The sequence below is a fragment of the Eurosta solidaginis genome, chromosome 5 (assembly GCF_040869045.1).
Source record: "Eurosta solidaginis isolate ZX-2024a chromosome 5, ASM4086904v1, whole genome shotgun sequence".
Lineage (NCBI taxonomy): Eukaryota > Metazoa > Arthropoda > Insecta > Diptera > Tephritidae > Eurosta > Eurosta solidaginis.
The window spans coordinates 246252715-246265398 of NC_090323.1; the positions used below are offsets into that span (position 1 = coordinate 246252715).

The following is a 12684-nucleotide window of genomic DNA, read 5'->3' on the forward strand; positions in this document are numbered from 1 at the left end:
GCCTTAATTGCTGCTTGACTGTCAATATAAAAGTTAACACGGTTGCAGCTTAAGCTATTCTCTTCCAGGGTTTCTACTGCTTTAGTTACGGCTAATATTTCCGCTTGGAAAACGCTACAGTAATCCGGCAGCCTGTAGGATCTACTTATTTCCGGATCAGCGCAGTATACCGCAGACCATACTCCTTTCACTACTTTGGAACAATCGGTGTACACATGTATCGCCTCGTTCGCCATTTGCGCACCCTTGCGCCAACCGTCCACCTCTATTGTGGCCTTAAGATTTCCCTCGAAGCGCAGATAGGGAATCATGTAGTCTGTTCGTCTTGTGATTGATGACGCTATACTACTATGACCATATGGTCGGCGCTCAAGCTGCCCCGAACCACCGAGCCTGGTTGCGGTCGTTAACGCTTTGTTCTTTGCTACCAGGGCTACAGGTGGGATGTGCAGAATGGCATACAGTGCAGCCGTCGGGGTTGTTTTCAGGGCTCCCGTAATGCTAAGCATCGATAGTCTGCATACCCCCTCTAATTTTTTGCGGTATGTTGTTTTTTGTGTGGCTTTCCACCAAACAAGAATTCCATAGTATAGAATAGGGCTTACAATCGCTGTGAAAACCCAATGAAAAAGAGAGGGCGATAGGCCCCACGTACACCCCATCATTCTTTTACATGCATAGAGTGCCGTTGAGGCCTTCTTGACCCTCTCCTCCACGTTGAGCTTCCATGACAGCTTACTGTCTAGGATGATTCCTAGATATTTTGTGCAAGGTTTCTCCTTTAAGGTCACCCCTCCTAACTTAGGCCTGGTCCAATTTGAGACCTTGTACCTCTTTGTAAACAAGACCATATCCGTCTTCTCCGCATTGACTTTCAATCCGACATTAGATGCCCAGGTATGAATATCCCGAAGCGCCCGATCCATCAAAGAACTAATCGTTGGAAGGCACTTTCTACTTATGACAATTGCAACGTCATCTGCGTAAGCCGTAAGTTTTACGGGTCCATCGTCGAATTGCCTGAGCAGTTGGTTGATGACCAGCGTCCACAGCAGAGGTGATAGTACCCCTCCCTGCGGCGTGCCCCTGTCCACTGATTTCGTGGCCTCGTACAATCCCCATTGTGATGTAATCTTTCTGCAATTTAGCATGCAGCCGATCCATCTGATTAAGGCAGGATGTACTTTAATGTAATTAAGAGCATCCATAATCGCCCATTTTGCAACAATATTGAAAGCCCCGGCAATGTCCAAGAAGACTCCTAGAGCATACTCCTTATATTCCAGGGATTTCTCTATGCTTATTACCACCCTAGCAAAGCGGTGTCTACCGACTTGCCTGTGGTGTACGCATGCTGTGTTGTGGAGAGCAGCTTTTCATCCACGTTGGACTTGTATACATCTATCAGCCTCTCAAAGGTTTTGAGCAGAAATGATGTTAAGCTAATGGGTCTATAGTCTTTGGGATACACGTGACCGATCTTCCCCGCCTTTGGTAGAAATGCTACACGAGCAGTTCTCCAAGAGTGCGGTACACGATTCAGTCGTATGCACTCATCGAATATTATTTTAAGCCATTCCAAGACCGCCCTACTTGAGACCTGTAGCATGGCCGGGAATATACCATCTGGGCCCGGCGATTTAAACTTAAAAAACGTCTTCACTGCCCACTCGATCTTGGTATCGGTCACCAAGCCCGGCACTACTAGCTCCGTGATCGAAGTGTGAGTGATGTCTGCTGGCTCTTCTAAACCGTCTCCCGATGGGAAATGTGTATCGAGAAGCACCTCAAGGGATTCCTCACTATTACGTGACCGTTCCCCGTTCTCTTTCTTTATTAGTCCCTGGACTATGTTTCCCTTTGCTAGGACTTTTTTCAATCGTGCTGTTTCGCTGGAGCACTCTATGTCCGTACAGAAACTTTTCCATGAGTTTATCATTGCCCTGGTAATTTCACGCACGCTTTCCACGGTCTTTGCGAGCTTAAACATTTCTTTTATCTGTCTTCTTAGAAGACTCAGCTCATTACTCCACCATGGCGGCTTTGCTTTTCCTCTGAATCTTCTTAGAGGGCAAGCTGTGTTATACGCAGTCATAAGCGTCCTTGTAAGGAATTCATTCGACTCCTCAAGTTCCTCTACATTAGCAACCTCTTTGGGTTCTCCCAGTTTTGTTTCTACATGTTTCTGGAATTTGGTCCAGTTCGTTGACCTAGGGTTTCTAAAGGTTCCTCCCTTCTCTACCCTCTTTAGGGGGATGCTGAAGCTGATATACGCATGGTCGGAGAAGGATGGTCTATCAAGAACCATCCAATCATACCTTGATATATCACGCTCGGAGCTCAATGTAATATCCAGAACATTGCTGGATGTTGGACCAATGTATGTAGGGACATTTCACCTGTTGGCTATCTGCAAATTGGTTTGCATGATGTAACAAAACAGAGATTCGCCTCTCTCCTTCGTATCTGCTCCTCCCCACGCATTGTGGTGCGCATTTGCATCTGCGCCTATGACCAACCGCCCTTTGCGCCCTTCCTCCTGTACTAGCCTTTTGCATTCCATCGGTGGAACCTCCACAGCATGGGCCATGTAGCAGGACGCCACGATAAATGCCTGCTTATTATTTTGCTCAACGGCCACCGCTACGAGATCCTCAGTGATGTAATTAGGCAGCATATATGAATGCAGCTGTTTCCTTACCATTACTACAGCTCGCACCCGTTCTTCCGTTTGCGCGTAGTAAATGCCAAACCCGCGCGCGCTAAGTCCAGAAACCTTTCCTCCCGATGAGAGCCACGGCTCCTGGATCAGCGCCACGTCAAATGAAGGAGGAGTTCGCTCGACGCCACTTTACTGTGTTGGAGGTTTATCTGTAGGACTCGCAGCATCATTGGGCTGTTTGTCCCCCTCCAGCACCTTCGTCTAGACGTCGTCGTCCTCCCCTAGCCTTTTTGGTTTAGAATATTCGAGGCCCCCTTCAGCCTCTCGTGACTGTTGTGCCAGGTGTCCCTCTGTGCGAGTCACAGCACCATTTACCGGTTGGTCCTCTTCTAGCACGTTCGTGGTGACGTCGAGGACCTCCACCTGTCTTTTTTCCCTTAGGATTTTGAGGTCGTTTTGGACTTCGCCCACCTCTAGTGTGTTAGGGTTTTTATCCTCGGGACTCCTTTTCCAGAGTCGCATGTAAATTTTTCCAGTGCCAAAGGACATTTTGCCAAGCTGCGTGTACAAAATATACTCCGCCTGCTTGTTTATTGGGAAGATGTAGAACTGACCATCCTCCGTAGGCCGAGATACAGTAAGTACCTTCCAATCCTGTGTCGGTATGTTCGGATTCTGATTCTGCAGAAGTCGCAGTGTATCCTCCGACTTCATCACGCATGGTATCCATACCTTAACTTTTGGTACCGTGGGGATTTACGCTTTATCCACACCCTCAAACCGCGCGTTCGTGCCTTGTCTTTGGGGGTTTGGAACCACTTCCTCCAGCCACCGCAAGCTTGCGATGTTGTCGCACGCTATCATCTTCACACCATTAAACCATCCCCCCGAATCAAAGGTTGGAAGGGGCTTACTTGGTTGTTCCCGAATCATCTTAAGCATTAAGCTAATAAGCTCCTTTCCACAGATCTCCACCTTTCAGTAGTCATTTGTTCGAAAGGACTGCTACGATCAACCAGCGACACAGTCAGTGACTGCTTTGCCACATCACTCATCTTCTCGGGAAAAGCAGGAGTCTTAGTGTTATCTCCCTTTGGCACCTCCGAGAAATCCGGAGTCTTAGCGTTAACTCCCTTTAGAGCCTCCGAGAAAGCTTGAGTCTTAGCGTTATCTCCCTTTGGCTTATCTCCTAATTCCTTAATTGGAACTTCCCTCTGACTCGCAGTTTTCGAGGTAGTTGCTACCTCGCTATTGGAGCCCATCTGTCTTACAGCTTTGGACCTACTTGTCTTGTCTATGCGACTGCCCTGCCTCGCGGCTCTAGGACTGGGTCCTTTCTGCCTCTTGAAAGCAGGCTTGTCGCCTTCCGCCGAACGTTGCCTCTTCATTCTGCCATTCGACGCTTCTTCCTCCTCGTACCGGTTGCAGAACCGAGGGTTTCTCGCAGCAAACCTTTTGAACTGCCTTCGACCTACTTCTACCGCTTCATGGGTCCATTCCAAGCGCTCGATCTCCACTTCTGTTGGGTCGACCACTGCTCTCAAGCGTTGTACAATTCTTAGTGCTGCACGGTATTGCGAGAGAGCTCTTTTACTTCCTCTGCTCCCTACGCTTCTCCACTCTTCTACTCCGTTTTCATTTGTGTGCTTCTCCAGCACGGAGTTCATTGAATCAGCACTACTCTCGTTCCCCGAGTCCGACGCATCGCTTAATTCGTATTTGTCGTCCTTGGATTGCGACTCAGTCCTCCTCTCGTCCTTATTACAATCAGGTAATGAGTCGTTCATCTTGGTCGTACGACCACCTGCCCGACAAGGTGGGCTCAGCGGTCCAGTATTATATACGGGGAAAGAACCGTCCGCCACAACAGCGCCCCTTACTGTGGTAAGGCCATTAATACTTCCCGAGGTGGCCCGGTATCGGGTAGGCTCCGTTCGAATACAGCCGAATTTATCCCCTGGCTGCAAATCGTCCAATAGGCACGGTCCGCATAACAACTCGGTTTAGGGGGTTGGCAGTTCTTGGTCACCGACATCCCGCCGCCCTCGTATGAGGCGAAACGGCGTAGATGTCAGTCCTAAACAGCTCCGCCTCACAGTCGGGCGCTATGGAGTTCGGCTAAGCCCTCACACCAACGACAAGGTGCCTATCCTAGTGAGGGGTGCCCATACAGTAAGTCCACAAAAATATATCGAAGACGCTATCAGAATCAAATGAAACATTTCTTCAACCAAAGCCATCGAAATAACCTATTAACCCATAAAATCCTTTCAAATAAAATTAATATTCTCCGTGAGCCATGAGAATAGAAATCGCCATGTTTTCATAAGCGCGTGTTGATCCTGTAGTGTAAATTGTCCTGAAATTGCTTACTATGTACGTCTGAGTGCGGGATATTTTTCTTAGCCATTTGTAGTTTTAGGCGTTATGGCTTTTTTGAAGAACCCTCAATGCCCAAGATTTTTTCTACGTATTACAAATTCGGAGAAGTTGCGTGCCAGAAACGCTATTGCGTATGACTACCCTGTTGTTGTTGTTGTTGTTGTGTTAAAAGTGCTTCGCCCCATTCAATGAGCACGACCACTCACAAAATTTCAACAACGTCCTATAACGGGAGTCCAAGAAAACTAGCAGTTTCAACAGGGGCGGACTATAGGGAGATTGGTGTTAGAGGCGTAGGTTCCACATTACGAGTACAATTGAAAATATGGTTGGTGTCATGTGGGGACACATCGCATGCAGGACATACATTACGTATGTCGGGGTTGATTCTGGACAAGTAAGAGCTTAACCTGTTAAGGTAACCAGAAAAAAGGTGACTCGTGTATCCCTTGGTAGTGCTCTTTCTTCTTCTGCAAGGAAATGTGCAGTGTAACTTTATTAGAGCGGTAAAGGCTGTTCATTTCATTCAACAAAATTTAAAATCGTAAACAGCTCAAAAGAGTGTATACTTTCTTTTCATCTTAATTTCCGAGCGTTCTCTTGGGTACATATCCTTCTGCCTTAAAGAAATGAAAAATAATCCGTTGAGGTCTTTCAATCTCTCCTGACGTACTGAAATAAGTCCGACTTCGGAACGCTTTATGATTCTTTTTTAATGAATTTGGGAAGCTTTTTGTAGACATTTTTCCACACTTCTCTAACGCTTCGGACTCATATCAAACATTTGTTTTAATCATATTGAAGTATCATTTCGGCTTCATTCCTAACCTTCTAAGCGGAGACGCTCCTCGTCAGTGGTTTGGCTAACACTCCGAGTGTATTTCTACAATGAAAAAAATTTTCAGAAAAAATTCATCTGTTTGCTGATGTTCGGAATCGGCATAAAACAATTAGGTGCCAGGTTAAGGGAAATAAGCTCAGCAAAAAGCGATATAGCATCTGTTCCCATTAACCGGTTTAATATTTTCATAACAACTTTTTAAAACCTAATAAATATTTTTTCCAAAAAATTAGTGCATAAAACAAAAATTTATAGGGTTTTAATATTTTTTTTTTTATTTAGGTTTACCTGCTACAGCCTTTTTTCTCTTAAAAATAATTGACTTACATATGTATGTTCTTAAATGAATTTATGGAATTATGACAAAACGATAACAATTTATGAATCTAAGATTTCTAAAGCTTTGATTTTACTTCTTTCGGATTCCCTTTTACATTCAAATGAGCTGGTCCTGTTTGTTGAGTTTGTACAACACGTTCATTCGACTTATCTTCGATGGCTGGTTTGGGAACTCTGACTGTTAATACACCATCCGATGACAGCGTTGAGACAACTTTATCGGCTTCGAAACCCTTTGGGAGTGCATAGCGATGGACGAAGTGCCGTGAAACATAACCATGACCATCTTCACGTTCCTCGTGTTTACCCTCGACTACAATATGGTCGTCAACAACTTTAACGTTTAGTTCACTTGGCTTGAACTGCTGCACATCCATGCTCGCCTGAAATCCATCTTTGCCCACTGTAGCGACTGGCATGTCTTTCTCAAATTTACGCAGTTGGCCGTTTTTGGAGGCGGTAATTGCGGGCCAACGAGTATAGAACACCGGTTCATAGAATGGAGTTAAACGGCTGAATTCGTCGGCTAAACTTAAGAGCAATGGTAGCGTCGACATTTTAATTTGTTGTCTCTTTTTCTATATATGTATGTAGTTTGAATGTAGACAATTTCCCTTTAAATATGCGTTGTACGACCAAGTTTTGTTTATATTTTTAGCGCTTATTCAGTGCGTGAGTTTCTAGCAGTTTAAAATGGAACTATGTATGTATGCCGCTGAACGCGACCGTCGTCCCCTTTTATAAACACTCTACAGCAGAGCCGGCCAAAAGTTGCACATTGTGCAATTTGAGTTCGTGTTTTCACACAGGCACTAACGATGTGCGATCACGATCGTTTGCTTTCGCTTGTCACTCACTAAAATCAACAGTGAATGCAAAAGGAAAAGTCCATGCTACTTTTTGGGCAAATAATAAAAACAATATGCTGCAAGGTTAAAGTGACTTTTAATACGTTTTAGTATTATTAAGTTCCTTTGAACATACATATTAATATTGACAATTTAAATATTAATTATTAATAATTAATTAATTATTAATAAATATTCCCAATTTAATATAAATATATTTGTGTACGTTCTACTTAGTTTTATTAATTTTCATAAATTTTTTTTTATTGAATAACTTTATGTATTGAAAATATATATATCTATCTTTACATTTACTTTGTTTTATAGTTCTTTCTTAATGAAAAAGTGAATTTTTTTAAGTAAATTTCGCAATGAATAAACACCATACCTTCTTTTATAAAAAAATTGTTTCTAACTAGCTCGACATCCGCGTTCTTAGTTATACGAATATAACTAAATATAAGGCGTGTTTTTTTATACACGCGTATAAGTTTACGTTTGCGCGTAAAAAAAAACGCCTATCCTCGCTTAGATAATGCTTAGGAGACCCATCTAGCGGCAGTGGTTAAACACACATCTACAGCTACAGGGTGTACCGAAAAGCGGAGACATAACCCTCTGTTGTGTTTCTGTGTATAACATATAGCTGAATCAGTTGTGATAGATAGTGGACGCGCATAAAATACATGGAATTAGTGCAGAGGGTGTAACATGGACACATATTTCAGTTACATCTGAGTATAATGCGTATTGAAATTTAGTAGTACTAATTTTATGCGTAGCAATTTCAGAGGTGTATTTAAAGTTTGTCGCATAGCAGTCCATATAAAGTTTAAGCGTAAACGTATATAGACGTTAAGAAAAAACGCAGCTATAGTCAGGATTAGCTTGAAATCAAATAACCAAAGTCCTTTTTAATTTCAAACTCTACAGCCCACATTTTCTTTTAGCACACTGTGGGGAGTTGCATTCCATTTTTACACACACTTATGCAGTTGTCTTAGTATTTGTGTGGCCGGCTCTGCTCTACAGCGAACAAAGCTCGAAGCGTAAACAATGCCTAATCACCCATCTACACACATATGCATGCATATGTAGATACCTAGGTACATACATATTATAAGTTTGTATGGATGCATATAAGAATATTATGCAAACATATATACATACATGCATATACACAAATATATCAACAAATAATAACGAATGTTTGACTCAAAGTTTGTTTACCATTTTATTTATGATATCCAGAATTTTCGACTTCCAGAAACTTTTTGAAATTTTCGTGCTTAGCTGGACTATAGCACTAGCTAGGTAGAATATCAGCATAATGTACTTAAATAGTAGTTATTATTAGTATACCACAAAATACATGGCAATTTTTCTTACAGTTCTTCCTTTTAAGGGGTTTGGGCCACCTTCACGACCAGATATCAATGCATATATATATGTACATACGTACGTACATACATATGTATTAGGGATTTTTTTAAATGAAAAACAAAGAATATTGAGCAAGTTCATAACAATACACGACTCCAACCGCTTGGAAGCATATGGCTTCAAGTGTCAAAAAGTCAACGATTTTCCAGAAGTTAATAGGTGGCGTAAGCCCTTCAATCAAGTTTTCTAACTTTACTTAGCAGAAGTAGTAACACATTCGCTATTTCTTAACATGATATCTTCGCAGGATTGTGATAGATTAAATTTTTTTATAGTAGGTTATTTAGAATAAAAGTTGATTTTTTAGAAAACTAGAAACTGCCTGAACCGGGATATCTATCTATGCGTAGTAAATAAAGGGTTTTTGTACTAGGAGGCCACCACATGCTCTTGATTGTGGCTGTGAATGGTGAAATGCCAAAACATAATGGCCTACAATGCCTGCTGTTAAAAGTTCAAAATCAAATCAAGACTTTTTGTATAAGGACAATGTTTAGCCTGCTTTGGGCCATTTAATGTATTTAACGTATTTAGATCACAGTATTTGAGGCCGCCACCGTGGTGTGATGGTAGCGTGCTCCGCCTACCACACCATATGCCCTGGGTTCACACCCCGGGCAAAGCAACATCAAAATTTTATAAATAAGATTTTTCAATTAGAAGAAAATTTTTCTAAGCGGGTGGCCCCTCGGCAGTGTTTGGCAAGGGCTCCGGGTGTATTTCTGCCATGAAAAGCTCTCAGTGAAAACTCATCTGCCTTGCAGACGCCGTTCGCAGTCGGCATAAAACATGTAGGTCCCGTCCGGCCAATTTGTAGGGAAAACAACAGGAGCACGACGCAAATTGGAAGAGAAGCTCGGACCTAGATATCTTCGGAGGTTATCGCGCCTTACATATATTTTTTTTTTTTATCTATAGTTGAGGCGATACGCAGGAGACACCAAAAAACTGCTTCGGGCATCGTTAAAATGTTTTGGTCGGGGCCTACCAAGCAGAACTAGAACTTCCCTTAGTTCGTAGACACTTCTGCGACAAACATTTTAAATCGGCATTAAAATTTAAGTATACATACATATGTGATATCTTTGACACCCAGGGGGCCAATTCACGTTCTGTGAAGTGATAAATCGGAACAAAAAACTCATACGAAAATTTTTTCAAATTTATGAAAATTCGTTTTCATTTTACCACTTCCAAGAATGGGAATTGGCCCCCAGATCCGTTTGTAAGGATGGGACCAGAGACCGTTAGAAGGAATGAAATTGAGACTGGGAAAAAAGTTTATTTAAACTACAAAATACATATAAGTGACCTGGAATCATGAAAGGGACCTATTGTGCAAAAACAAGTTTTCTAGAGAAAAACGCGTTTAAAGTTTTTGTTTAGGTTGACTGTGTAGCGGCTGGTCGTTGTGAACGAATTTTGTAATTAAACTCCCGATAAGCTACAAGCTTGAAACTTGGATGACAATGCAATAATAAGAAAAAAATCTCCGACAGGTGGCGCGTGGATCGAAATATTTCAAAAAATCGTACTTGTGGTCAGATTTGGATTTAAATGCGATTTGTGAAAAAACTTGGAAAGAGCGTTAAATTTCCTATAAGAATCACTCAAACAGTAAACAACGGTATTTTCGCACAATAGGTCCGTTTCATGATTCCAGGTCACATATGTAATATACATACATATATGCAGGGCAAGCAAACATACTTTAATTTTCAATATGGTTGAAATGAAAAAAAGTGGTTAACTTTATAATAAATCGTGCAAATATAAAGTAAACAAAATACCTACATACATATGTACATATGTACAAACAAGTATACACAGTTTTATTTATAGCAATTGTAATACAGGAATCATAGCGGAACGATACAAGGTGGCAGCATGGTGACATACCTACAAACATAAATAAAAATTTCATGTACTTTGTTTTTGTAAATTCGATGGACAAATGTCAAAATCGTACTGCGCCGTATTTTGATGTATCAAATAAAAAAGCTTAAAATCAGCTGTCCCATGCTGCCACCTTGTATCGTTGTGCCATGACAGGAATCTATGAATATACCTACTTACATTCAAACATGCATACATATGTACTAGGGCGGCCCTTATTTTCCAAAGTGTTCCGATTCTCCATCTCACCGGCCAAAAATAGCCGTGTTTTTTTTTTACACTGTATACGTTTACGTTTGCGCGTAAAAAAAAGACGCTTATCCTCGCTTAGATAATGCTTAGGAGACCCATCTAGCGGCAGTGGTTAAACAACTAGCTACAGCAAAGGGTGCACCGAAAAGCCGACACACAACCCGCTGATGGCCATAGTAACATATATGTAGCTGAATCAGTTGCGATGAATTGTGGACACGCACCATTTTAAGAGGTGATACATAGACACATATTTCAGTTACATCTGAGTATAATGCGTATTGAAATTTAATAGTACTAATTTTATGCGCAGCAATTTCAGTAGTGTATTTAAAATTTGAAATCGTAAAAGGTCCACGCTAATTCATTTATTGTGGGCTGGAATTTCTCTCTTACTTGTTATCAATAATTTTTAGAGAATTTGCTTCCAAACGCATTTCAAATTAAAAAATTGGTCAAATAAAAAAAAAGTTATAAATAGCAGAGGTGCCATGACTTCAATTGCACCAAAAATGTCCTACTTTCTATTCTGAATTTTTAGAAATTTTCGAGTACGAAGGCTTGTACTTTATTCTACTTGTGTATTTCTGGAATAAAGGAATATGATCACTTTAAATGCTTAGAACTCGTCCTTTTTCATGATTTCAAGTTCTTTGCGCAACCTCTTAATCTTCATATATTGGCATAAGACTTTATATATATTCGTTTATGCGCTATTCGAATTTGTTTTCTTCATTCAATGAAGAGCCACCCTAATATGCCTATAGATAAGGTTAATCATCCCAGCTTATCATACAGAATTATTACTGCCGTTAATGTTTGTACACACACATTCACATACCCTTATAAAGAGGGTCTTTCTGTACATATCTACATACATTTATATTTATATGCAGCCAGAACACCCTGAAATGTCAAGAACTCTCGCGTAGTTTCTCGTAGCACTTGAAAAAAAACGCAGTATGCGCGCTCAGCGAACCGATTGTTTCAGCAACAGCTGTGAGTATAAAAGGGGCTCGTTTTTGCGATGGGCGGCATAGTTGAATTTCAAACTGCAACAAAGTAACACGCTGAATAAGCGCTCACAAAGCATACATAAATATAAACAAAAGATAAATATTTCAACACAAATTTTTCGCAAGGTTTGTTTATTAAAGTGAATAAAGAACAAAACAAAGTTAAAATGTCAACACTACCATTGCTCTTGAGTTTGGTGGATGAATTGAGCCGTTTGACTCCATTCTACGAGCCGGTGTTTTATACTCGTTGGCCTGCACTTACAACCTCACCAAGCGGTCAGTTGCGGAAATTTGAAAAAGACTTACCAATAGCCACAGTGGGTAAAGATGGATTCCAAGCGAGTATGGATGTACAACAATATAAACCAAGTGAGCTAACTGTTAAGGTGGTTGATGATTACATCGTGGTCGAGGGCAAACATGAGGAACGTGAAGATGATCATGGTTATATTTCACGTCATTTTATCCGTCGTTACGCACTGCCAAAGGGTTACGAGGCCGATAAGGTGACTTCCACGTTGTCATCGGATGGTGTGTTAACAGTTAGTGTACCTAAGCCAGAAGCCATCGAAGACAAGGCCAACGAACGGGTGATACAAATCCAGCAGACAGGTCCAGCATACTTAAACGTTAAGGAAAATCCAAAGGAAAACCCCGAAGAAGAGAAGGATAAGAAGGAAAATAAGGAAAAGAAATAAACTTCAAGCTTTAACATTGCCAGTCGTTTTAGTCACTGAAATCCGTTGTATACATTCAAATTCATTTAATTATTGAACTGTTAAGAGAGTAAAGTCTGCAAATTATTTATTTGCCTCTTTTTGTTATTATTATTTCTTTTAAGTCTGTTCAGAATAATAAAATAAAACAATTCTTAAAACATAAAGCTACGTGTTTTTTTTTATTATTTATGGTGGTCAGCAATTAATGTCAATTTTTGAATAAACTTTTCCTGTGAAACCTTACGTCGTTGTGTCGTTTTAACCAGTGGTGTTGGTCAAATTT

At 41.1% G+C, this 12684-nt stretch overlaps 2 protein-coding genes across 2 annotated transcripts; one reads left to right on the forward strand and one right to left on the reverse strand.

The window, feature by feature from the left end:
- Positions 1 to 6133: 6133 nt before the first annotated feature.
- On the reverse strand, positions 6134 to 7014 carry LOC137233947 (heat shock protein 23-like). The gene has a single exon (XM_067757504.1). It carries the CDS (start codon positions 6779 to 6781, stop codon positions 6281 to 6283), a length of 501 nt encoding a protein of 166 aa, XP_067613605.1. The 5' UTR covers positions 6782 to 7014; the 3' UTR covers positions 6134 to 6280.
- Positions 7015 to 11634: 4620 nt separating this feature from the next.
- LOC137253049 (heat shock protein 23-like) lies at positions 11635 to 12565 on the forward strand. Its single transcript, XM_067789350.1, has one exon. The coding sequence runs from the start codon at positions 11847 to 11849 to the stop codon at positions 12378 to 12380; it is 534 nt and encodes a 177-aa protein (XP_067645451.1). The 5' UTR covers positions 11635 to 11846; the 3' UTR covers positions 12381 to 12565.
- Positions 12566 to 12684: the final 119 nt, after the last annotated feature.